The following is a 27,099-nucleotide window of genomic DNA, read 5'->3' as shown; positions in this document are numbered from 1 at the left end:
ACACGGTGACGGGTCTGTGTCTGTGATTCCCCCACACGGTGACGGGACGCGGGTCTGTGTCTGTGATTCCCCCACACGGTGACGGGTCTGTGTCTGTGATTCCCCCACACGGTGACGGGACGCGGGTCTGTGTCTGTGATTCCCCCACACGGTGACGGGTCTGTGTCTGTGATTCCCCCACACGGTGACGGGACGTGGGTCTGTGTCTGTGATTCCCCCACACGGTGACGAGACGTGGGTCTGTGTCTGTGATTCCCCCACACGGTGACGGGTCTGTGTCTGTGATTCCCCCACATGGTGACGGGTCTGTGTCTGTGATTCCCCCACACGGTGACGAGTCTGTGTCTGTGATTCCCCCACATGGTGACGGGTCTGTGTCTGTGATTCCCCCACACGGTGACGGGACGCGGGTCTGTGTCTGTGATTCCCCCACACGGTGACGGGACGCGGGTCTGTGTCTGTGATTCCCCCACACGGCGACGGGACGTGGGACTGTGTCTGTGATTCCCCCACACGGTGACGGGACGGGGGTCTGTGTCTGTGATTCCCCCACACGGTGACGGGTCTGTGTCTGTGATTCTCCCACACGGTGACGGGTCTGTGTCTGTGATTCCACCACACGGTGACGGGACGTGGGTCTGTGTCTGTGATTCCCCCACACGGTGACGAGACGTGGGTCTGTGTCTGTGATTCCCCCACACGGTGACGGGTCTGTGTCTGTGATTCCCCCACATGGTGACGGGTCTGTGTCTGTGATTCCCCCACACGGTGACGAGTCTGTGTCTGTGATTCCCCCACATGGTGACGGGTCTCTGTCTGTGATTCCCCCACACGGTGACGGGACGCGGGTCTGTGTCTGTGATTCCCCCACACGGTGACGGGACGCGGGTCTGTGTCTGTGATTCCCCCACACGGTGACGGGACGTGGGACTGTGTCTGTGATTCCCCCACACGGTGACGGGACGCGGGTCTGTGTCTGTGATTCCCCCACACGGTGACGGGTCTGCGTCTGTGATTCCCCCACATGGTGACGGGTCTGTGTCTGTGATTCCCCCACACGGTGACGGGACGCGGGTCTGTGTCTGTGTTTCCCCCACACGGTGACGGGTCTGTGTCTGTGATTCCCCCACACGGTGACGGGTCTGTGTCTGTGATTCCCCCACACGGTGACGGGTCTGTGTCTGTGATTCCTCCACACTGTGACGGGTCGCGGGTCTGTGTCTGTGATTCTTCCACACGGTGACAGGACGTGTGTCTGTGTCTGTGATTCCCCCACACGGTGACAGGATGCGAGACTGTGTCTGTGATTCCCCCTCACGGTGACGAGACGTGGGTCTGTGTCTGTGATTCCCCCACACGGTGACGGGTCTGTGTCTGTGATTCCCCCACACGGTGACGGGTCTGTGTCTGTGATTCCCCCACACGGTGACGAGTCTGTGGATGTGATTCCCCCAAATGGTGACGGGTCTGTGTCTGTGATTCCCCCACACGGTGACGGGACGCGGGTCTGTGTCTGTGATTCCCCCACACGGTGACGGGACGCGGGTCTGTGTCTGTGATTCCCCCACACGGCGACGGGACGTGGGACTGTGTCTGTGATTCCCCCACACGGTGACGGGTCTGTGTTTGTGTCTGTGATACCCCCACACGGTGACGGGTCTGTGTCTGTGATTCCCCCACACGGTGACGGGACGCGGGTCTGTGTCTGTGATTCCCCCACACGGTGACGGGACGTGGGTCTGTGTCTGTGATTCCCCCACACGGTGATGGGTCTGTGTCTGTGATTCCCCCACACGGTGACGGGTCTGTGTCTGTGATTCGCCCACACGGTGACGGGACGCGGGTCTGTGTCTGTGATTCCCCCACACGGTGACGGGACGCGGGTCTGTGTCTGTGATTCCCCCACACGGTGACGGGTCTGTGTCTGTGATTCCCCCACACGGTGAGGGGTCTGTGTCTGTGATTTCCCCACACGGTGACGGGTCTTTGAGTGTGATTCCCCCACACGGTGACGGGTCTGTGTCTGTGTCTGTGATTTCCCCACACGGTGACGGGTCTTTGAGTGTGATTCCCCAACACGGTGACAGGACGCGGGTCTGTGTCTGTGATTCCCCCACACGGTGACGGGACGCGGGTCTGTGTCTGTGATTCCCCCACACGGTGACGGGTCTGTGTCTGTAATTCCCCCACACGGTGACGGGACGCAGGTCTGTGTCTGTGATTCCCCCACACGGTGACGGGTCTGTGTCTGTGATTCCCCCACACGGTGACGGGTCTGTGTCTGTGATTCCCCCACACGGTGACGGGACGCGGGTCTGTGTCTGTGATTCCCCCGCGCGGTGACGGGACGCGGGTCTGTGTCTGTGATTCCCCCACACGGTGACGGGACGCGGGTCTGTGTCTGTGATTCCCCCACACGGTGACGGGACGCGGGTCTGTGTCTGTGATTCCCCCACACGGTGACGGTTCTGTGTCTGTGGTTCCCCCACACGGTGACGGGTCTGTGTCTGTGATTCCCCCACACGGTGATGGGACGCGGGTCTGTGTCTGTGATTCCCCACACGGTGACGGGACGCGGGTCTGTGTCTGTGATTCCCCCACACGGTGATGGGACGCGGGTCTGTGTCTGTGATTCCCCAACACGGCGACGGGACGTGGGTCTGTGTCTGTGCTTCCCCCACACGGTGACGGGTCTGTGACTGTGATTCCCCCACACGGTGACGGGTCTGTGTCTGTGATTCCCCCACACGGTGACGGGTGTTTGTCTGTGATTCCCCCACACGGTGACGGGTCTGTGTCTGTGATTCCCCCACACGGTGACGGGTCTGTGTCTGTGATTCCCCCACACGGTGACGGGACGCGGGTCTGTGACTGTGATTCCCCCACACGGTGACGGGTCTGTGTCTGTGATTCCCCCACACGGTGACGGTTGTGTCTGTGATTCCCCCACACGGTGACGGGTCTGTGTCTGTGATTCCCCCACACGGTGACGGGACGCGGGTCTGTGTCTGTGATTCCCCCACACGGTGACGGGTCTGTGTCTGTGATTCCCCCAAACGGTGACGGGTCTGTGTCTGTGATTCCCCCACACGGTGACGGGACGCGGGTCTGTGTCTGTGTTTCCCCCACACGGTGACGGGTCTGTGTCTGTGATTCCCCCACTCGGTGACGGGACGCGGGTCTGTGTCTGTGATTCCCCCACACGGTGACGGGTCTGTGTCTGTGATTCCCCCACACGGTGACGGGACGCGGGTCTGTGTCTGTGATTCCCCCACACGGTGACGGGTCTGTGTCTGTGATTCCACCACACGGTGACGGGACGTGGGTCTGTGTCTGTGATTCCCCCACACGGTGACGAGACGTGGGTCTGTGTCTGTGATTCCCCCACACGGTGACGGGTCTGTGTCTGTGATTCCCCCACATGGTGACGGGTCTGTGTCTGTGATTCCCCCACACGGTGACGAGTCTGTGTCTGTGATTCCCCCACATGGTGACGGGTCTCTGTCTGTGATTCCCCCACACGGTGACGGGACGCGGGTCTGTGTCTGTGATTCCCCCACACGGTGACGGGACGCGGGTCTGTGTCTGTGATTCCCCCACACGGTGACGGGACGTGGGACTGTGTCTGTGATTCCCCCACACGGTGACGGGACGCGGGTCTGTGTCTGTGATTCCCCCACACGGTGACGGGTCTGTGTCTGTGATTCCCCCACATGGTGACGGGTCTGTGTCTGTGATTCCCCCACACGGTGACGGGACGCGGGTCTGTGTCTGTGTTTCCCCCACACGGTGACGGGTCTGTGTCTGTGATTCCCCCACACGGTGACGGGACGCGGGTCTGTGTCTGTGATTCCCCCACACGGTGACGGGTCTGTGTCTGTGATTCCCCCACACGGTGACGGGACGCGGGTCTGTGTCTGTGATTCCCCCACACGGTGACGGGTCTGTGTCTGTGATTCCCCCACACGGTGACGGGACGTGGGTCTGTGTCTGTGATTCCCCCACACGGTGACGAGACGTGGGTCTGTGTCTGTGATTCCCCCACACGGTGACGGGTCTGTGTCTGTGATTCCCCCACATGGTGACGGGTCTGTGTCTGTGATTCCCCCACACGGTGACGAGTCTGTGTCTGTGATTCCCCCACATGGTGACGGGTCTGTGTCTGTGATTCCCCCACACGGTGACGGGACGCGGGTCTGTGTCTGTGATTCCCCCACACGGTGACGGGACGCGGGTCTGTGTCTGTGATTCCCCCACACGGCGACGGGACGTGGGACTGTGTCTGTGATTCCCCCACACGGTGACGGGACGGGGGTCTGTGTCTGTGATTCCCCCACACGGTGACGGGTCTGTGTCTGTGATTCTCCCACACGGTGACGGGTCTGTGTCTGTGATTCCCCCACACGGTGACGGGTGTGTGTCTGTGATTCCCCCACATGGTGACGGGTCTGTGTCTGTGATTCCCCCACACGGTGACGGGTCTGTGTCTGTGATTCCCCCACACGGTGATGGGACGCTGGTCTGTGTCTGTGATTCCCCCACACGGTGACGGGATGCGGGTCTGTGTCTGTGTTTCCCCCACACGGTGACGGTTCTGTGTCTGTGATTCCCCCACACGGTGACGGGTCTGTGTCTGTGATTCCCCCACACGGTGACGGGACGTGGGTCTGTGTCTGTGATTCCCCCACACGGTGACGGGTCAGTCTCTGTGATTCCCCCACACGGTGACGAGACGTGGGTCTGTGTCTGTGATTCCCCCACACAGTGACGGGTCTGTGTCTGTGATTCCCCCAAACGGTGACGGGACGCGGGTCTGTGTCTGTGATTCCCCCACACGGTGACGGGTCTGTGTCTGTGTCTGTGATTCCCCCACACGGTGACGGGACGCGGGTCTGTGTCTGTGATTCCCCCACATGGTGACGGGACGCGGGTCTGTGTCTGTGATTCCCCCACACGGTGACGGGTCTGTGTCTGTGATTCCCTCACACGGTGACGGGTCTGTGTCTGTGATTCCCCCACACGGTGACGGGATGCGGGTCTGTGTCTGTGATTCCCCCACACGGTGACGGGACGCGGGTCTGTGTCTGTGATTCCCCCACACGGTGACGGGATGCGGGTCTGTGTCTGTGATTCCCCCACACGGTGACGGGACGCGGGTCTGTGTCCGTGATTCCCCCACACGGTGACGGGACGCGGGTCTGTGTCTGTGATTCCCTCACACGGTGACGGGTCTGTGTCTGTGATTCCCCCACATGTTGACGGGTCTGTGTCTGTGATTCACCCACACGGTGACGGGTCTGTGTCTGTGATTCATCACACGGTGACGGGACGCGGGTCTGTGTCTGTGATTCCCCACACGGTGACGGGACGCGGGTCTGTGTCTGTGATTCCCCCACACGGTGACGGGTCTGTGTCTGTGATTCCCCCACACGGTGACGGGATGCAGGTCTGTGTCTGTGATTCCCCCACACGGTGACGGGTCTGTGTCTGTGATTCCCCCACATGGTGACGGGTCTGTGTCTGTGATTACCCCACACGGTGACGGGTCTGTGTCTGTGATTCCCCCACACGGTGATGGGACGCGGGTCTGTGACGGTGATTCCCCCACATGGTGACGGGTCTGTGTCTGTGATTCCCCCACACGGTGACGGGTCTGTGTTTGTGTCTGTGATACCCCCACACGGTGAGGGGTTTGTGTCTGTGATTCCCCCACACGGTGACGGGTCTCTGTCTGTGATTCCCCCACACGGTGACGGGACGCGGGTCTGTGTCTGTGATTCCCCCACACGGTGACGGGACGCGGGTCTGTGTCTGTGATTCCCCCACACGGTGACGGGACGCGGGTCTGTGTCTGTGATTCCCCCACACGGTTTCGGGTCTGTGTCTGTGATTCCCCCACACGGTGACGGGTCTGTGTCTGTGATTCGCCCACACGGTGACGGGACGCGGGTCTGTGTCTGTGATTCCCCCACACGGTGACGGGACGCGGGTCTGTGTCTGTGATTCCCCCACACGGTGACGGGTCTGTGTCTGTGATTCCCCCACACGGTGAGGGGTCTGTGTCTGTGATTTCCCCACACGGTGACGGGTCTTTGAGTGTGATTCCCCAACACGGTGACAGGACGCGGGTCTGTGTCTGTGATTCCCCCACACGGTGACGGGATGCGGGTCTGTGTCTGTGATTCCCCCACACGGTGACGGGTCTGTGTCTGTGATTCCCCCACATGGTGACGGGTCTGTGTCTGTGATTCCCCCACACGGTGACGAGTCTGTGTCTGTGATTCCCCCACATGGTGACGGGTCTGTGTCTGTGATTCCCCCACACGGTGACGGGACGCGGGTCTGTGTCTGTGATTCCCCCACACGGTGACGGGACGCGGGTCTGTGTCTGTGATTCCCCCAAACGGTGACGGGTCTGTGTCTGTGATTCCCCCACACGGTGACGGGACGCGGGTCTGTGTCTGTGATTCCCCCACACGGTGACGGGTCTGTGTCTGTGATTCCCCCACACGGTGACGGGACGCGGGTCTGTGTCTGTGATTCCCCCACACGGTGACGGGTCTGTGTCTTTGATTCCCCCACACGGTGACGGGACGTGGGTCTGTGTCTGTGATTCCCCCACACGGTGACGAGACGTGGGTCTGTGTCTGTGATTCCCCCACACGGTGACGTGTCTGTGTCTGTGATTCCCCCACATGGTGACGGGTCTGTGTCTGTGATTCCCCCACACGGTGACGAGTCTGTGTCTGTGATTCCCCCACATGGTGACGGGTCTGTGTCTGTGATTCCCCCACACGGTGACGGGACGCGGGTCTGTGTCTGTGATTCCCCCACACGGTGACGGGACGCGGGTCTGTGTCTGTGATTCCCCCACACGGCGACGGGACGTGGGACTGTGTCTGTGATTCCCCCACACGGTGACGGGACGGGGGTCTGTGTCTGTGATTCCCCCACACGGTGACGGGTCTGTGTCTGTGATTCCCCCACACGGTGACGGGTCTGTGTCTGTGATTCCCCCACACGGTGACGGGTGTGTGTCTGTGATTCCCCCACATGGTGACGGGTCTGTGTCTGTGATTCCCCCACACGGTGACGGGTCTGTGTCTGTGATTCCCCCACACGGTGATGGGACGCTGGTCTGTGTCTGTGATTCCCCCACACGGTGACGGGATGCGGGTCTGTGTCTGTGTTTCCCCCACACGGTGACGGGTCTGTGTCTGTGATTCCCCCACACGGTGACGGGTCTGTGTCTGTGATTCCCCCACACGGTGACGGGACGTGGGTCTGTGTCTGTGATTCCCCCACACGGTGACGGGTCAGTCTCTGTGATTCCCCCACACGGTGACGAGACGTGGGTCTGTGTCTGTGATTCCCCCACACAGTGACGGGTCTGTGTCTGTGATTCCCCCAAACGGTGACGGGACGCGGGTCTGTGTCTGTGATTCCCCCACACGGTGACGGGTCTGTGTCTGTGTCTGTGATTCCCCCACACGGTGACGGGACGCGGGTCTGTGTCTGTGATTCCCCCACATGGTGACGGGACGCGGGTCTGTGTCTGTGATTCCCCCACACGGTGACGGGTCTGTGTCTGTGATTCCCTCACACGGTGACGGGTCTGTGTCTGTGATTCCCCCACACGGTGACGGGATGCGGGTCTGTGTCTGTGATTCCCCCACACGGTGACGGGACGCGGGTCTGTGTCTGTGATTCCCCCACACGGTGACGGGATGCGGGTCTGTGTCTGTGATTCCCCCACACGGTGACGGGACGCGGGTCTGTGTCCGTGATTCCCCCACACGGTGACGGGACGCGGGTCTGTGTCTGTGATTCCCTCACACGGTGACGGGTCTGTGTCTGTGATTCCCCCACATGTTGACGGGTCTGTGTCTGTGATTCACCCACACGGTGACGGGTCTGTGTCTGTGATTCATCACACGGTGACGGGACGCGGGTCTGTGTCTGTGATTCCCCACACGGTGACGGGACGCGGGTCTGTGTCTGTGATTCCCCCACACGGTGACGGGTCTGTGTCTGTGATTCCCCCACACGGTGACGGGATGCAGGTCTGTGTCTGTGATTCCCCCACACGGTGACGGGTCTGTGTCTGTGATTCCCCCACATGGTGACGGGTCTGTGTCTGTGATTACCCCACACGGTGACGGGTCTGTGTCTGTGATTCCCCCACACGGTGATGGGACGCGGGTCTGTGACGGTGATTCCCCCACATGGTGACGGGTCTGTGTCTGTGATTCCCCCACACGGTGACGGGTCTGTGTTTGTGTCTGTGATACCCCCACACGGTGAGGGGTTTGTGTCTGTGATTCCCCCACACGGTGACGGGTCTCTGTCTGTGATTCCCCCACACGGTGACGGGACGCGGGTCTGTGTCTGTGATTCCCCCACACGGTGACGGGACGCGGGTCTGTGTCTGTGATTCCCCCACACGGTGACGGGACGCGGGTCTGTGTCTGTGATTCCCCCACACGGTTTCGGGTCTGTGTCTGTGATTCCCCCACACGGTGACGGGTCTGTGTCTGTGATTCGCCCACACGGTGACGGGACGCGGGTCTGTGTCTGTGATTCCCCCACACGGTGACGGGACGCGGGTCTGTGTCTGTGATTCCCCCACACGGTGACGGGTCTGTGTCTGTGATTCCCCCACACGGTGAGGGGTCTGTGTCTGTGATTTCCCCACACGGTGACGGGTCTTTGAGTGTGATTCCCCAACACGGTGACAGGACGCGGGTCTGTGTCTGTGATTCCCCCACACGGTGACGGGATGCGGGTCTGTGTCTGTGATTCCCCCACACGGTGACGGGTCTGTGTCTGTAATTCCCCCACACGGTGACGGGACGTGGGTCTGTGTCTGTGATTCCCCCACACGGTGACGAGACGTGGGTCTGTGTCTGTGATTCCCCCACATGGTGACGGGTCTGTGTCTGTGATTCCCCCACATGGTGACGGGTCTGTGTCTGTGATTACCCCACACGGTGACGAGTCTGTGTCTGTGATTCCCCCACATGGTGACGGGTCTGTGTCTGTGATTCCCCCACACGGTGACGGGACGCGGGTCTGTGTCTGTGATTCCCCCACACGGTGACGGGACCCGGGTCTGTGTCTGTGATTCCCCCAAACGGCGACGGGACGTGGGACTGTGTCTGTGATTCCCCCACACGGTGACGGGACGGGGGTCTGTGTCTGTGATTCCCCCACACGGTGACGGGTCTGTGTCTGTGATTCCCCCACACGGTGACGGGTCTGTGTCTGTGATTCCCCCACACGGTGACGGGTGTGTGTCTGTGATTCCCCCACATGGTGACGGGTCTGTGTCTGTGATTCCCCCACACGGTGACGGGTCTCTGTCTGTGATTCCCCCACACGGTGATGGGACGCTGGTCTGTGTCTGTGATTCCCCCACACGGTGATGGGACGCGGGTCTGTGTCTGTGTTTCCCCCACACGGTGACGGGTCTGTGTCTGTGATTCCCCCACACGGTGACGGGTCTGTGTCTGTGATTCCCCCACACGGTGACGGGACGTGGGTCTGTGTCTGTGATTCCCCCACACGGTGACGGGTCAGTCTCTGTGATTCCCCCACACGGTGACGAGACGTGGGTCTGTGTCTGTGATTCCCCCACACAGTGACGGGTCTGTGTCTGTGATTCCCCCAAACGGTGACGGTTTCGGGTCTGTGTCTGTGATTCCCCCACACGGTGACGGGTCTGTGTCTGTGATTCGCCCACACGGTGACGGGACGCGGGTCTGTGTCTGTGATTCCCCCACACGGTGACGGGACGCGGGTCTGTGTCTGTGATTCCCCCACACGGTGACGGGTCTGTGTCTGTGATTCCCCCACACGGTGAGGGGTCTGTGTCTGTGATTTCCCCACACGGTGACGGGTCTTTGAGTGTGATTCCCCAACACGGTGACAGGACGCGGGTCTGTGTCTGTGATTCCCCCACACGGTGACGGGATGCGGGTCTGTGTCTGTGATTCCCCCACACGGTGACGGGTCTGTGTCTGTAATTCCCCCACACGGTGACGGGACGTGGGTCTGTGTCTGTGATTCCCCCACACGGTGACGAGACGTGGGTCTGTGTCTGTGATTCCCCCACACGGTGACGGGTCTGTGTCTGTGATTCCCCCACATGGTGACGGGTCTGTGTCTGTGATTCCCCCACACGGTGACGAGTCTGTGTCTGTGATTCCCCCACATGGTGACGGGTCTGTGTCTGTGATTCCCCCACACGGTGACGGGACGCGGGTCTGTGTCTGTGATTCCCCCACACGGTGACGGGACGCGGGTCTGTGTCTGTGATTCCCCCAAACGGCGACGGGACGTGGGACTGTGTCTGTGATTCCCCCACACGGTGACGGGACGGGGGTCTGTGTCTGTGATTCCCCCACACGGTGACGGGTCTGTGTCTGTGATTCCCCCACACGGTGACGGGTCTGTGTCTGTGATTCCCCCACACGGTGACGGGTGTGTGTCTGTGATTCCCCCACATGGTGACGGGTCTGTGTCTGTGATTCCCCCACACGGTGACGGGTCTCTGTCTGTGATTCCCCCACACGGTGATGGGACGCTGGTCTGTGTCTGTGATTCCCCCACACGGTGACGGGATGCGGGTCTGTGTCTGTGTTTCCCCCACACGGTGACGGGTCTGTGTCTGTGATTCCCCCACACGGTGACGGGTCTGTGTCTGTGATTCCCCCACACGGTGACGGGACGTGGGTCTGTGTCTGTGATTCCCCCACACGGTGACGGGTCAGTCTCTGTGATTCCCCCACACGGTGACGAGACGTGGGTCTGTGTCTGTGATGCCCCCACACAGTGACGGGTCTGTGTCTGTGATTCCCCCAAACGGTGACGGGACGCGGGTCTGTGTCTGTGATTCCCCCACACGGTGACGGGTCTGTGTCTGTGTCTGTGATTCCCCCACACGGTGACGGGACGCGGGTCTGTGTCTGTGATTCCCCCACATGGTGACGGGACGCGGGTCTGTGTCTGTGATTCCCCCACACGGTGACGGGTCTGTGTCTGTGATTCCCTCACACGGTGACGGGTCTGTGTCTGTGATTCCCCCACACGGTGACGGGATGCGGGTCTGTGTCTGTGATTCCCCCACACGGTGACGGGACGCGGGTCTGTGTCTGTGATTCCCCCACACGGTGACGGGATGCGGGTCTGTGTCTGTGATTCCCCCACACGGTGACGGGACGCGGGTCTGTGTCCGTGATTCCCCCACACGGTGACGGGACGCGGGTCTGTGTCTGTGATTCCCTCACACGGTGACGGGTCTGTGTCTGTGATTCCCCCACATGTTGACGGGTCTGTGTCTGTGATTCACCCACACGGTGACGGGTCTGTGTCTGTGATTCATCACACGGTGACGGGACGCGGGTCTGTGTCTGTGATTCCCCACACGGTGACGGGACGCGGGTCTGTGTCTGTGATTCCCCCACACGGTGACGGGTCTGTGTCTGTGATTCCCCCACACGGTGACGGGATGCAGGTCTGTGTCTGTGATTCCCCCACACGGTGACGGGTCTGTGTCTGTGATTCCCCCACATGGTGACGGGTCTGTGTCTGTGATTACCCCACACGGTGACGGGTCTGTGTCTGTGATTCCCCCACACGGTGATGGGACGCGGGTCTGTGACGGTGATTCCCCCACATGGTGACGGGTCTGTGTCTGTGATTCCCCCACACGGTGACGGGTCTGTGTTTGTGTCTGTGATACCCCCACACGGTGAGGGGTTTGTGTCTGTGATTCCCCCACACGGTGACGGGTCTCTGTCTGTGATTCCCCCACACGGTGACGGGACGCGGGTCTGTGTCTGTGATTCCCCCACACGGTGACGGGACGCGGGTCTGTGTCTGTGATTCCCCCACACGGTGACGGGACGCGGGTCTGTGTCTGTGATTCCCCCACACGGTTTCGGGTCTGTGTCTGTGATTCCCCCACACGGTGACGGGTCTGTGTCTGTGATTCGCCCACACGGTGACGGGACGCGGGTCTGTGTCTGTGATTCCCCCACACGGTGACGGGACGCGGGTCTGTGTCTGTGATTCCCCCACACGGTGACGGGTCTGTGTCTGATTCCCCCACACGGTGAGGGGTCTGTGTCTGTGATTTCCCCACACGGTGACGGGTCTTTGAGTGTGATTCCCCCACACGGTGACGGGTCTGTGTCTGTGTCTGTGATTTCCCCACACGGTGACGGGTCTTTGAGTGTGATTCCCCAACACGGTGACAGGACGCGGGTCTGTGTCTGTGATTCCCCCACACGGTGACGGGACGCGGGTCTGTGTCTGTGATTCCCCCACACGGTGACGGGTCTGTGTCTGTAATTCCCCCACACGGTGACGGGACGCAGGTCTGTGTCTGTGATTCCCCCACACGGTGACGGGTCTGTGTCTGTGATTCCCCCACACGGTGACGGGTCTGTGTCTGTGATTCCCCCACACGGTGACGGGACGCGGGTCTGTGTCTGTGATTCCCCCACACGGTGACGGTTCTGTGACTGTGGTTCCCCCACACGGTGACGGGTCTGTGTCTGTGATTCCCCCACACGGTGATGGGACGCGGGTCTGTGTCTGTGATTCCCCACACGGTGACGGGACGCGGGTCTGTGTCTGTGATTCCCCCACACGGTGATGGGACGCGGGTCTGTGTCTGTGATTCCCCAACACGGCGACGGGACGTGGGTCTGTGTCTGTGCTTCCCCCATACGGTGACGGGTCTGTGTCTGTGATTCCCCCACACGGTGACGGGACGCGGGTCTGTGACTGTGATTCCCCCACACGGTGACGGGTCTGTGTCTGTGATTCCCCCACACGGTGACGGGTGTGTGTCTGTGATTCCCCCACACGGTGACGGGTCTGTGTCTGTGATTCCCCCACACGGTGACGGGACGCGGGTCTGTGTCTGTGATTCCCCCACACGGTGACGGGTCTGTGTCTGTGATTCCCCCACACGGTGACGGGTCTGTGTCTGTGATTCCCCCACACGGTGACGGGACGCGGGTCTGTGTCTGTGTTTCCCCCACACGGTGACGGGTCTGTGTCTGTGATTCCCCCACACGGTGACGGGACGCGGGTCTGTGTCTGTGATTCCCCCACACGGTGACGGGTCTGTGTCTGTGATTCCCCCACACGGTGACGGGACGCGGGTCTGTGTCTGTGATTCCCCCACACGGTGACGGGTCTGTGTCTGTGATTCCCCCACACGGTGACGGGACGTGGGTCTGTGTCTGTGATTCCCCCACACGGTGACGAGACGTGGGTCTGTGTCTGTGATTCCCCCACACGGTGACGGGTCTGTGTCTGTGATTCCCCCACATGGTGACGGGTCTGTGCCTGTGATTCCCCCACACGGTGACGAGTCTGTGTCTGTGATTCCCCCACATGGTGACGGGTCTGTGTCTGTGATTCCCCCACACGGTGACGGGACGCGGGTCTGTGTCTGTGATTCCCCCACACGGTGACGGGACGCGGGTCTGTGTCTGTGATTCCCCCACACGGCGACGGGACGTGGGTCTGTGTCTGTGATTCCCCCACACGGTGACGGGACGTGGGTCTGTGTCTGTGATTCCCCCACACGGTGACGGGACGCGGGTCTGTGTCTGTGATTCCCCCACACGGTGACTGGTCTGTGTCTGTGATTCCCCCACACGGTGACGGGACGTGGGTCTGTGTCTGTGATTCCCACACACGGTGACGGGTCAGTCTCTGTGATTCCCCCACACGGTGACGTGACGTGGGTCTGTGTCTGTGATTCCCCCACATGGTGACGGGTCTGTGTCTGTGATTCCCCCACACAGTGACGGGTCTGTGTCTGTGATTCCCCCAAACGGTGACGGGACGCGGGTCTGTGTCTGTGATTCCCCCACACGGTGACGGGTCTGTGTCTGTGTCTGTGATTCCCCCACATGGTGACGGGTCTGTGTCTGTGATTCCCCCACACAGTGACGGGTCTGTGTCTGTGATTCCCCCACACGGTGACGGGACGCGGGTCTGTGTCTGTGATTCCCCCACACGGTGACGGGTCTGTGTCTGTGTCTGTGATTCCCCCACACGGTGACGGGACGCGGGTCTGTGTCTGTGATTCCCCCACATGGTGACGGGACGCGGGTCTGTGTCTGTGATTCCCCCACACGGTGACGGGACGCGGGTCTGTGTCTGTGATTCCCCCACACGGTGACGGGACGCGGGTCTGTGTCTGTGATTCCGCCACACGGTGACGGGTCTGTGTCTGTGATTCCCCCCCACGGTGACGGGTCTGTGTCTGTGATTCCCCCACGGTGACGGGACACGGGTCTGTGTCTGTGATTCCCCCACACGGTGACGGGTCTGTGTCTGTGATTCCCCCACACAGTGACGGGTCTGTGTCTGTGATTCCCCCACACGGTGACGGGACGCGGGTCTGTGTATGTGATTCCCTCACACGGTGACGGGTCTGTGTCTGTGATTCCCCTACACGGTGACGGGACGCGGGTCTGTGTCTGTGATTCCCCCACACGGCGACGGGACGTGGGTCTGTGTCTGTGATCCCCCCACACGGTGACGGGACGTGGGACTGTGTCTGTGATTCCCCCACACGGTGACGGGACGGGGGTCTGTGTCTGTGATTCCCCCACACGGTGACGGGTCTGTGTCTGTGATTCCCCCACACGGTGACGGGACGCGGGTCTGTGTCTGTTATTCCCCCACACGGTGACGGGTCTGTGTCTTTGATTCCCCCACATGGTGACGGGTCTGCGTCTGTGATTTCCCCCACACGGTGACGGGACGCGGGTCTGTGTCTGTGTTTCCCCCACACGGTGACGGGTCTGTGATTCCCCCACACGGTGACGGGACGCGGGTCTGTGTCTGTGGTTCCCCCACACGGTGACGGGACGCGGGTGTGTGTCTGTGATTCCCCCACACAGTGACGGGACGTGGGTCTGTGTCTGTGGTTCCCCCACACGGTGACGGGACGCGGGTGTGTGTCTGTGATTCCCCCACACGATGACGGGACGCGGGTCTGTGTCTGTGATTCCCCCACACGGTGACGGGTCTGTGTCTGTGATTCCCCCACACGGTGACGGGACGTGGGTCTGTGTCTGTGTTTCCCCCACACGGTGACGAGACGTGGGTCTCTGTCTGTGATTCCCCCACACGGTGACGGGTCTGTGTCTGTGATTCCCCCACACGGTGACGGGTCTGTGTCTGTGATTCCCCCACACGGTGACGGGACGCGGGTCTGTGTCTGTGATTCCCCCGCAGGGGTACAGGGGGAGGCAGGAGACAGGGCCCATCATACTCAGCCTGTAGGTTTTATGAAGATGCTCCTGATACACCAGGTTCCCCAGCTAGCTGAACACAAGGATCCAATAGGAAGTACCTGGGAGCTGTTCACTGAGGCTGACACCATTGCAGCATCACTGAAGTCTGGGTGCTTGGTGTTGATGTACGCTAACTCTATGGCAACAAGGTTGTGAACCTGGAAAATTAATAGATAAGGGGAGGTTGAGTTTACCCAAAGACTGGGGACACACACTTTGATCCTGCATACGCACAATAGTCTGTGTGCACACACCTGCACCTGCACAGCCCCACGTACACAGCCCCACGTACACACCCCACACACACACATGCTCACAGCCTCACACACAGCCCCACGCCCCGCACACACACCTGCTCACAGCCTCACACACAGCCCCACGACCCACACACACACCTGCTCACAGCCTCACACACAGCCCCACACCCCACACACACACCTGCTCACAGCCTCACACACAGCCCCACACACACACCTGCTCACAGCCTCACACACAGCCCCACGTACACACCCCACACACACACCTGCTCACAGCCTCACACACAGCCCCACACACACACCTGCTCACAGCCTCACACACAGCCCCACACACACACCTGCTCACAGCCTCACACACAGCCCCACGTACACACCCCACACACACACCTGCTCACAGCCTCACACACAGCCCCACACACACAGCTGCTCACAGCCTCACACACAGCCCCATGTACACACCCCACACACACACCTGCTCACAGCCTCACACACAGCCCCACACACACAGCTGCTCACAGCCTCACACACAGCCCCACGTACACACCCCACACACACACCTGCTCACAGCCTCACACACAGCCCCATACTACACGTGCAGAAACAAACACTAGTGATTGCTTCTATCCTACCTGCTCACCCATTCTCAGCTTGGGTTCCACCAGGTCCCTCCAGCTCACCACCACCTTCTCAAGCACAGCTAGGGCTGGGCAAGAAATGCCCACACTCCCAGAATCAGTAACGTGGGTGTACACACACAGACACATGTACACCCAGACACACACACACACATGTACACACAGACACACACACGTACACACACACACACACACACACACACAGACACGTAGACACACACAAAGACAGACAGACACACAGACAGACATACACAGACACACACGTACACACACACACAGACACGTAGACACACACAAAGACAGACACACAGACAGACATACACAGACACACATTTACACACACAGACACAGACACACAGGTACATACACAGACACACACGTACACACGCAGACACACATACAGACACCTACACACACAGACACAGACACACAGGTACACACACAGACACACACGTACACACACAGACACAGACACACACACAGACACAGACACACAGGTACACACACAGACATACACGTACACACACAGACACGGACACACATACAGACACCTACACACACACAGACACAGACACACACGTACACACACAGACACACACACACTTGATCCCTGAACTCTAACCTACCCAGTCCCCACACACACTGGCACGTGTCACATTCACACTACCTGACAGCCGATTAATGCAGCAATTGAGCAACGTCACTGAATGCTTAGAGCTCTAGTTAGAGGACAGGGTGGTTGGAGCTGTAGTGAAAGGCTGGTTACCATTTCGTTGGTCACAGGCAGTCTCTTGCGGAGTAGGCCAGTTACAACTTCTACAATCGCATCATGAAGCTTCGGAAAACGCAACAGCTCCTATGGGGGGGGGGGGGGGGGGGGGGGGGGGGGTGGCGAGTTGAGGAGGGGGGGAGGAGGGGGGGGGAGGGGGGGAGCAGGAGGGGGGGAGAGAGGGGGAGGGGAGAGGAGGGGGGAGGAGGGGGAGGGGAGAGGAGGGGGGGAGGGGAGAGAGGGAGAGGAGGGGGGGAGGGGAGAGGGGTGAGGAGGGTGTTGGAGGTGAACAGGAGGAGGGGGGGATGGGTGAAGTACCTGTTGTGGAGGGGGTTGAGGAGTTACCCGTGGTGGGGGGGGTTGAACAGTGAGGAGGGGTGTTGGATGTGAAACAGGGGAGGGGGTTGTGGGGGGTGAGGGGTGAACAGTTAGGGGTGTGTTGGGGGTTGAGGAGGGGGGGTGGGGGGGAGGAGGGGTGAGGAGGGGCCTGTGTGTTGTATGTTGAAGGTTACCCGTGTGTTGTATGTTGAACAGTTACCGGGTGTTGTATGTGAACAGTTACCTGTGTGTTGTTGTTGAGGGGGGGGACCCGGGGGGTTGGAGGGGGAGGGGGTTAGGGGGGTGAGGGGGGTTGAGGGGGGGAGGAGTGGGGGTGGAGGGGGGAGGACAGTTAGGAGGGGGTTGTATGTTGAACAGTTACCTGTGTGTTGTATGTCGAACAGTTACCTGTGTGTTGTATGTCGAACAGTTACCCGTGTGTTGTATGTCGAACAGTTACCCGTGTGTTGTATGTTGAACAGTTACCCGTGTGTTGTATATTGAACAGTTACCCGTGTGTTGTATGTTGAACAGTTACCCGTGTGTTGTATGTTGAACAGTTACCCGTGTGTTGTATGTTGAACAGTTACCCGTGTGTTGTATGTTGAACAGTTACCCGTGTGTTGTATGTTGAACAGTTACCCGTGTGTTGTATGTTGAACAGTTACCTGTGTGTTGTATGTTGAACAGTTACCCGTGTGTTGTATGTCGAACAGTTACCCGTGTGTTGTATGTCGAACAGTTACCCGTGTGTTGTATGTTGAACAGTTACCCGTGTGTTGTATGTTGAACAGTTACCCGTGTGTTGTATGTCGAACAGTTACCTGTGTGTTGTATGTCGAACAGTTACCCGTGTGTTGTATGTCGAACAGTTACCTGTGTGTTGTATGTTGAACAGTTACCCGTGTGTTGTATGTTGAACAGTTACCCGTGTGTTGTATGTTGAACAGTTACCTGTGTGTTGTATGTCGAAACAGTTACCTGTGTGTTGTATGTCGAAACAGTTACCAGTGTGTTGTATGTTGAACAGTTACCAGTGTGTTGTATATTGAACAGTTACCCGTGTGTGTATGTTGAACCAGTTACCAGTGTGTTGTATATTGAACAGTTACCCGTGTGTTGTATGTTGAACAGTTACCCGTGTGTTGTATGTTGAACAGTTACCTGTGTGTTGTATGTTGAACAGTTACCCGTGTGTTGTATGTTGAACAGTTACCCGTGTGTTGTATGTTGAACAGTTACCCGAGTGTTGTATGTGAACAGTTACCCGTGTGTTGTATGTCGAAACGTTACCGTGTGTTGTATGTTGAACAGTTACCCGTGTGTTGTATATTGAACAGTTACCCGTGTGTTGTATGTTGAAACAGTTACCCTGTGTGTTGTATGTTGAACAGTTACCCTGTGTGTTGTAGTTCGAACAGTTACCTGTGTGTTGTATGTCGAACAGTTACCCGTGTGTTGTATGTTGAACAGTTACCTGTGTGTTGTATGTTGAACAGTTACCCGTGTGTTGTATGTTGAACAGTTACCCGTGTGTTGTATGTAGAACAGTTACCCGTGTGTTGTATGTTGAACAGTTACCCGTGTGTTGTATGTTGAACAGTTACCCGTGTGTTGTATGTTGAACAGTTACCCGTGTGTTGTATATTGAACAGTTACCCGTGTGTTGTATGTTGAACAGTTACCCGTGTGTTGTATGTTGAACAGTTACCTGTGTGTTGTATGTTGAACAGTTACCTGTGTGTTGTATTTCGAACAGTTACCTGTGTGTTGTATGTTGAACAGTTACCCGTGTTGTATGTTGAACAGTTACCCGTGTGTTGTATGTTGAACAGTTACCTGTGTGTTGTATGTTGAACAGTTACCTGTGTGTTGTATGTTGAACAGTTACCCGTGTGTTGTATGTTGAACAGTTACCTGTGTGTTGTATGTTGAACAGTTACCTGTGTGTTGTATGTTGAACAGTTACCCGTGTGTTGTATGTTGAACAGTTACCCGTGTGTTGTATGTCGAACAGTTACCCGTGTGTTGTATGTTGAACAGTTACCCGTGTGTTGTATATTGAACAGTTACCCGTGTGTTGTATGTTGAACAGTTACCTGTGTGTTGTATGTCAAACAGTTACCCGTGTGTTGTATGTTGAACAGTTACCTGTGTGTTGTATGTTGAACAGTTACCTGTGTGTTGTATGTTGAACAGTTACCCGTGTGTTGTATGTTGAACAGTTACCCGTGTGTTGTATGTTGAACAGTTACCCGTGTGTTGTATGTTGAACAGTTACCCGTGTGTTGTATGTTGAACAGTTACCCGTGTGTTGTATGTTGAACAGTTACCTGTGTGTTGTATGTTGAACAGTTACCTGTGTGTTGTATATTGAACAGTTACCTGTGTGTTGTATGTTGAACAGTTACCTGTGTGTTGTATGTTGAACAGTTACCCGTGTGTTGTATGTTGAACAGTTACCCGTGTGTTGTATGTTGAACAGTTACCTGTGTGTTGTATGTTGAACAGTTACCTGTGTGTTGTATGTTGAACAGTTACCTGTGTGTTGTATGTTGAACAGTTACCCGTGTGTTGTATGTCGAACAGTTACCTGTGTGTTGTATGTTGAACAGTTACCCGTGTGTTGTATGTTGAACAGTTACCCGTGTGTTGTATGTTGAACAGTTACCTGTGTGTTGTATGTCGAACAGTTACCTGTGTGTTGTATGTTGAACAGTTACCTGTGTGTTGTATGTTGAACAGTTACCCGTGTGTTGTATGTCGAACAGTTACCTGTGTGTTGTATGTCAAACAGTTACCCGTGTGTTGTATGTCGAAGAGTTACCCTGTGTGTTGTATGTTGAACAGTTACCTGTGTGTTGTATGTTGAACAGTTACCGTGTGTTGTATGTTGAACAGTTACCCTGTGTGTTGTATGTTGAACAGTTACCCGTGTGTTGTATGTTGAACAGTTACCCGTGTGTTGTATGTTGAACAGTTACCCGTGTGTTGTATGTTGAAGTTACCTGTGTGTTGTATGTTGAACAGTTACCCGTGTGTTGTATGTCGAACAGTTACCCGTGTGTTGTATGTTGAACAGTTAACCGTGTGTCGTATGTTGAAGTTACCTGTGTGTTGTATGTTGAAGTTACCTGTGTGTTGTATGCTGAACAGTTAACCCGTGTGTTGTATATTGAAACAGTTACCGTGTGTTGCATGTCGAACAGTTACCCGTGTGTTGTATGTCAAACAGTTACCCGTGTGTTGTATGTCGAACAGTTACCCATGTGTTGTATGTTGAAGTTACCCGTGTGTTGTATGTTGAACAGTTACCCGTGTGTTGTATGTTGAGCAGTTACCCGTGTGTTGTATGTTGAACAGTTACCCGTGTGTTGTATGTTGAACAGTTACCTGTGTGTCGCGTGTCGAACCATTACCCGTGTGTTGTATGTTGAACAGTTACCCGTGTGTTGTATGTTGAACAGTTACCTGTGTGTTGTATGTTGAACAGTTACCCGTGTGTTGTATGTTGAAGTTACCTGTGTGTTGTATGTTGAACAGTTACCTGTGTGTTGTATGTCGAACAGTTACCCGTGTGTTGTATGTCGAACAGTTACCCGTGTGTTGTATATTGAACAGTTAACCGTGTGTTGTATGTCGAACAGTTACCCGTGTGTTGTATGTCGAACAGTTACCCGTGTGTTCTATGTCGAACAGTTACCCGTGTGTTGTATGTCGAACAGTTACCCGTGTGTTGTATGTCGAACAGTTACCCGTATGCTGTATGTCGAACAGTTACCCGTGTGTTGTATGTTGAACAGTTACCTGTGTGTTCTATGTTGAACATTTACCGGTGTGTTGTATGTTGAGCAGTTACCCGTGTGTTGTATGTTGAACAGTTACCCGTGTGTTGTATGTTGAAGTTACCTGTGTGTTGTATGTTGAACAGTTACCTGTGTGTTGTATGTCGAACAGTTACCCGTGTGTTGTATGTCGAACAGTTACCCGTGTGTTGTATATTGAACAGTTAACCGTGTGTTGTATGTCGAACAGTTACCCGTGTGTTGTATGTCGAACAGTTACCCGTGTGTTGTATGTCGAACAGTTACCTGTGTGTTGTATGTTGAACAGTTACCGGTGTGTTGTATGTTGAACAGTTACCTGTGTGTTGTATGTTGAACAGTTACCTGTGTGTTGCATGTCGAACCGTTACCTGTGTATTGTATGTCGAACAGTTACCTGTGTGTTGTATGTCGAACAGTTACCCGTGTGTTGTATGTCGAACAGTTACCCGTGTGTTGTATGTTGAACAGTTACCCGTGTGTTGTATGTTGAACAGTTACCCGTGTGTTGTATGTTGAAGTTACCTGTGTGCTGTATGTTGAACAGTTACCCGTGTGTTGTATGTTGAACAGTTACCCGTGTGTTGTATGTTGAACAGTTACCCGTGTGTTGTATGTCGAACAGTTACCCGTATGTTGTATGTCGAACAGTTACCCGTGTGTTGTATGTTGAACAGTTACCTGTGTGTTGTATGTTGAACAGTTACCCGTGTGTTGTATGTTGAACAGTTACCCGTGTGTTGTATGTTGAACAGTTAACCGTGTGTTGCGTGTCGAACCGTTACCCGTGTATTGTATGTCGAACAGTTACCTTGTGTTGTATGTTGAACAGTTATGTGTGTTTTGTATGTTGAACAGTTATACGTGTGTTGTATGTTGAACAGTTACCCGTGTGTCGTCTGCCGAACAGTTACCCGTGTGTTGTATGTTGAACAGTTACCCGTGTGTTGTATGTTGAACAGTTACCCGTGTGTTGTATGTTGAACAGTTAACCGTGTGTTGTATGTTGAACAGTTACCCGTGTGTTGTATGTTGAAGTTACCTGTGTGTTGTATGTTGAACAGTTACCCGTGTGTTGTATGTTGAACAGTTACCCATGTGTTGTATGTTGAACAGTTACCCGTGTGTTGTATGTTGAAGTTACCTGTGTGTTGTATGTTGAACAGTTACCTGTGTGTTGTATGTCGAACCGTTACCCGTGTGTTCTATGTTGAAGTTACCTGTGTGTTGTATGTTGAACAGTTACCCGTGTGTTGTATGCCGAACAGTTACCCGTGTGTTGTATATTGAACAGTTAACCGTGTGTTGCATGTCGAACAGATACCCGTGTGTTGTATGTCAAACAGTTACCCGTGTGTTGTATGTCGAACAGTTACCCATGTGTTGTATATTGAAGTTACCCGTGTGTTGTATGTTGAACAGTTACCCCTGTGTTGTATGTTGAGCAGTTATCCGTGTGTTGTATGTTGAACAGTTACCCGTGTGTTGTATGTTGAACAGTTACCTGTGTGTCGCGTGTCGAACCGTTACCCGTGTGTTGTATGTTGAACAGTTACCCGTGTGTTGTATGTTGAACAGTTACCTGTGTGTTGTATGTTGAACAGTTACCCGTGTGTTGTATGTTGAAGTTACATGTGTGTTGTATGTTGAACAGTTACCTGTGTGTTGTATGTCGAACAGTTACCCATGTGTTGTATGTCGAACAGTTACCCGTGTGTTGTATATTGAACAATTAACCGTGTGTTGTATGTCGAACAGTTACCCGTGTGTTGTATGTCGAACAGTTACCCGTGTGTTGTATGTCGAACAGTTACCCGTGTGTTGTATATTGAACAGTTACCTGTGTGTTGTATGTTGAACAGTTACCTGTGTGTTGCGTGTCGAACCGTTACCCGTGTATTGTATGTCGAACAGTTACCTGTGTGTTGTATGTTGAACAGTTACCTGTGTGTTGCGTGTCGAACCGTTACCCGTGTATTGTATGTCGAACAGTTACCTTGTGTTGTATGTTGAACAGTTACCTGTGTGTTGTATGTCGAACAGTTACACGTGTGTTGTATGTTGAACAGTTACCCGTGTGTCGTCTGCTGAACAGTTACCTGTGTGTTGTATGTTGAACAGTTACCCGTGTGTTGTATGTTGAACAGTTACCCGTGTGTTGTATGTTGAACAGTTACCCGTGTGTTGTATGTTGAACAGTTACCCGTGTGTTGTATGTTGAAGTTACCTGTGTGTTGTATGTTGAACAGTTACCTGTGTGTTGTATGTCGAACAGTTACCCGTATGTTGAAGTTACCTGTGTGTTGTATGTTGAACAGTTACCCGTGTGTTGTATATTGAACAGTTAACTGTGTGTTGTATGTCGAACAGTTACCCGTGTGTTGCATGCCGAACAGTTACCCGTGTGTTGTATGTCAAACAGTTACCCGTGTGTTGTATGTTGAACAGTTACCCGTGTGTTGTATGTTGAAGTTACCTGTGTGTTGTATGTTGAACAGTTACCCGTGTGTTGTATGTTGAACAGTTACCCGTGTGTTGTATGTTGAACAGTTACCCGTGTGTTGTATGTCGAACAGTTACCCATGTGTTGTATGTTGAAGTTACCCGTGTGTTGTATGTTGAACAGTTACCCGTGTGTTGTATGTTGAGCAGTTACCCGTGTGTTGTATGTTGAACAGTTACCCGTGTGTTGTATGTTGAACAGTTACCTGTGTGTCGCGTGTCGAACCGTTACCCGTGTGTTGTATGTTGAACAGTTACCCGTGTGTTGTATGTTGAACAGTTACCTGTGTGTTGTATGTTGAACAGTTACCCGTGTGTTGTATGTTGAAGTTACCTGTGTGTTGTATGTCGAACAGAAACCCGTGTGTTGTATGTCGAACAGTTACCCGTGTGTTGTATATTGAACAGTTAACCGTGTGTTGTATGTCGAACAGTTACCCGTGTGTTGTATGTAAAACAGTTACCCGTGTGTTGTATGTCGAACAGTTACCCGTGTGTTGCATGTCGAACAGTGACCCGTGTGTTGTATGTTGAACAGTTACCCGTGTGTTGTATGTCGAACAGTTACCCGTATGCTGTATGTCGAACAGTTACCCGTGTGTTGTATGTTGAACAGTTACCTGTGTGTTGTATGTTGAACAGTTACCTGTGTGTTGCGTGTCGAACCGTTACCCGTGTATTGTATGTCGAACAGTTACCTTGTGTTGTATGTTGAACAGTTACCCGTGTGTTGTATGTTGAACAGTTACCTGTGTGTCGCGTGTCGAACCGTTACCCGTGTGTTGTATGTTGAACAGTTACCCGTGTTGTATGTTGAACAGTTACCCGTGTGTTGTATGTTGAAGTTACCTGTGTGTTGTATGTCGAACAGAAACCCGTGTGTTGTATGTCGAACAGTTACCCGTGTGTTGTATATTGAACAGTTAACCGTGTGTTGTATGTCGAACAGTTACCCGTGTGTTGTATGTAAAACAGTTACCCGTGTGTTGTATGTCGAACAGTTACCCGTGTGTTGCATGTCGAACAGTTACCCGTGTGTTGTATGTTGAACAGTTACCCGTGTGTTGTATGTCGAACAGTTACCCGTATGCTGTATGTCGAACAGTTACCCGTGTGTTGTATGTTGAACAGTTACCTGTGTGTTGTATGTTGAACAGTTACCTGTGTGTTGCGTGTCGAACCATTACCCGTGTATTGTATGTCGAACAGTTACCTTGTGTTGTATGTTGAACAGTTACCCGTGTGTTGTATGTTGAAGTTACCTGTGTGTTGTATGTTGAACAGTTACCTGTGTGTTGTATGTCGAACAGTTACCTGTGTGTTGTATGTCGAACTGTTACCCGTGTGTTGTATGTTGAACAGTTACCTGTGTGTTGTATGTCGAACAGTTACACGTGTGTTGTATATTGAACAGTTACCCGTGTGTTGTATGTTGAACAGTTACCCGTGCGTTGTATGTTCAACAGTTACCTGTGTGTTGTATGTTCAACAGTTACCCGTGTGTTGTATGTTGAACAGTTACCCGTGTGTTGTATGTTGGTGTTACCCGTGTGTTGTATGTTGGTGTTACCCATGTGTTGTATGTTGAACAGTTACCCGTGTGTTGTATGTCGAACAGTTACCCGTGTGTTGTATGTTGAACAGTTACCCGTGTGTTGTATGTTGAACAGTTACCCGTGTGTTGTATGTTGAAGTTACCTGTGTGTTGTATGTTGAACAGTTACCTGTGTGTTGTATGTCGAACAGTTACCCGTATGTTGAAGTTACCTGTGTGTTGTATGTTGAACAGTTACCCGTGTGTTGTATATTGAACAGTTAACTGTGTGTTGTATGTCGAACAGTTACCCGTGTGTTGCATGCCGAACAGTTACCCGTGTGTTGTATGTCAAACAGTTACCCGTGTGTTGTATGTTGAACAGTTACCCGTGTGTTGTATGTTGAAGTTACCTGTGTGTTGTATGTTGAACAGTTACCCGTGTGTTGTATGTTGAACAGTTACCCGTGTGTTGTATGTTGAACAGTTACCCGTGTGTTGTATGTCGAACAGTTACCCATGTGTTGTATGTTGAAGTTACCCGTGTGTTGTATGTTGAACAGTTACCCGTGTGTTGTATGTTGAGCAGTTACCCGTGTGTTGTATGTTGAACAGTTACCCGTGTGTTGTATGTTGAACAGTTACCTGTGTGTCGCGTGTCGAACCGTTACCCGTGTGTTGTATGTTGAACAGTTACCCGTGTGTTGTATGTTGAACAGTTACCTGTGTGTTGTATGTTGAACAGTTACCCGTGTGTTGTATGTTGAAGTTACCTGTGTGTTGTATGTCGAACAGAAACCCGTTTGTTGTATGTCGAACAGTTACCCGTGTGTTGTATATTGAACAGTTAACCGTGTGTTGTATGTCGAACAGTTACCCGTGTGTTGTATGTAAAACAGTTACCCGTGTGTTGTATGTCGAACAGTTACCCGTGTGTTGCATGTCGAACAGTTACCCGTGTGTTGTATGTTGAACAGTTACCCGTGTGTTGTATGTCGAACAGTTACCCGTATGCTGTATGTCGAACAGTTACCCGTGTGTTGTATGTTGAACAGTTACCTGTGTGTTGTATGTTGAACAGTTACCTGTGTGTTGCGTGTCGAACCGTTACCCGTGTATTGTATGTCGAACAGTTACCTTGTGTTGTATGTTGAACAGTTACCCGTGTGTTGTATGTTGAAGTTACCTGTGTGTTGTATGTTGAACAGTTACCTGTGTGTCGCGTGTCGAACCGTTACCCGTGTGTTGTATGTTGAACAGTTACCCGTGTGTTGTATGTTGAACAGTTACCTGTGTGTTGTATGTTGAACAGTTACCCGTGTGTTGTATGTTGAAGTTACCTGTGTGTTGTATGTTGAACAGTTACCTGTGTGTTGTATGTCGAACAGTTACCTGTGTGTTGTATGTCGAACTGTTACCCGTGTGTTGTATGTTGAACAGTTACCTGTGTGTTGTATGTCGAACAGTTACACGTGTGTTGTATATTGAACAGTTACCCGTGTGTTGTATGTTGAACACTTACCCGTGCGTTGTATGTTCAACAGTTACCTGTGTGTTGTATGTTCAACAGTTACCCGTGTGTTGTATGTTGAACAGTTACCCGTGTGTTGTATGTTGGTGTTACCCGTGTGTTGTATGTTGGTGTTACCCATGTGTTGTATGTTGAACAGTTACCCGTGTGTTGTATGTCGAACAGTTACCCGTGTGTTGTATGTCGAACAGTTACCTGTGTGTTGTATGTTGAACAGTTACTCGTGTGTTGTATGTTGAACAGTGACCCGTGTGTTGAATGTTGAACAGTTACCCGTGTGTTGTATGTTGAACAGTTACCCGTGTGTTGTATGTTGAATAGTCACCCATGTTGTATGTTGAAGTTACCTGTGTGTTGTATGTTGAACAGTTACCCGTGTGTTGTATGTTGAACAGTTACC

General features: G+C 54.3%; 1 protein-coding gene across 1 annotated transcript in view; it reads right to left on the bottom strand.

The window, feature by feature from the left end:
• The window catches only part of LOC121274188 (dynamin-1-like protein), a gene marked incomplete at its 5' end in the record, with an annotated part of 399,113 nt that overhangs the window by 354,948 nt on the left and 17,066 nt on the right, over positions 1 to 27,099 (bottom strand). The window contains 2 exons of the mRNA XM_041181386.1: positions 15,389 to 15,487; positions 16,988 to 17,077. Coding sequence (XP_041037320.1) covers positions 15,389 to 15,487; positions 16,988 to 17,077 — 189 coding nt within the window. The remainder of the gene's footprint in view (positions 1 to 15,388; positions 15,488 to 16,987; positions 17,078 to 27,099) is intronic.

This window comes from Carcharodon carcharias, assembly GCF_017639515.1.
Source record: "Carcharodon carcharias isolate sCarCar2 chromosome 35 unlocalized genomic scaffold, sCarCar2.pri SUPER_35_unloc_11, whole genome shotgun sequence".
NCBI classification, from domain to species: domain Eukaryota; kingdom Metazoa; phylum Chordata; class Chondrichthyes; order Lamniformes; family Lamnidae; genus Carcharodon; species Carcharodon carcharias.
This window is presented reverse-complemented; position numbering and strand designations above follow the sequence as displayed.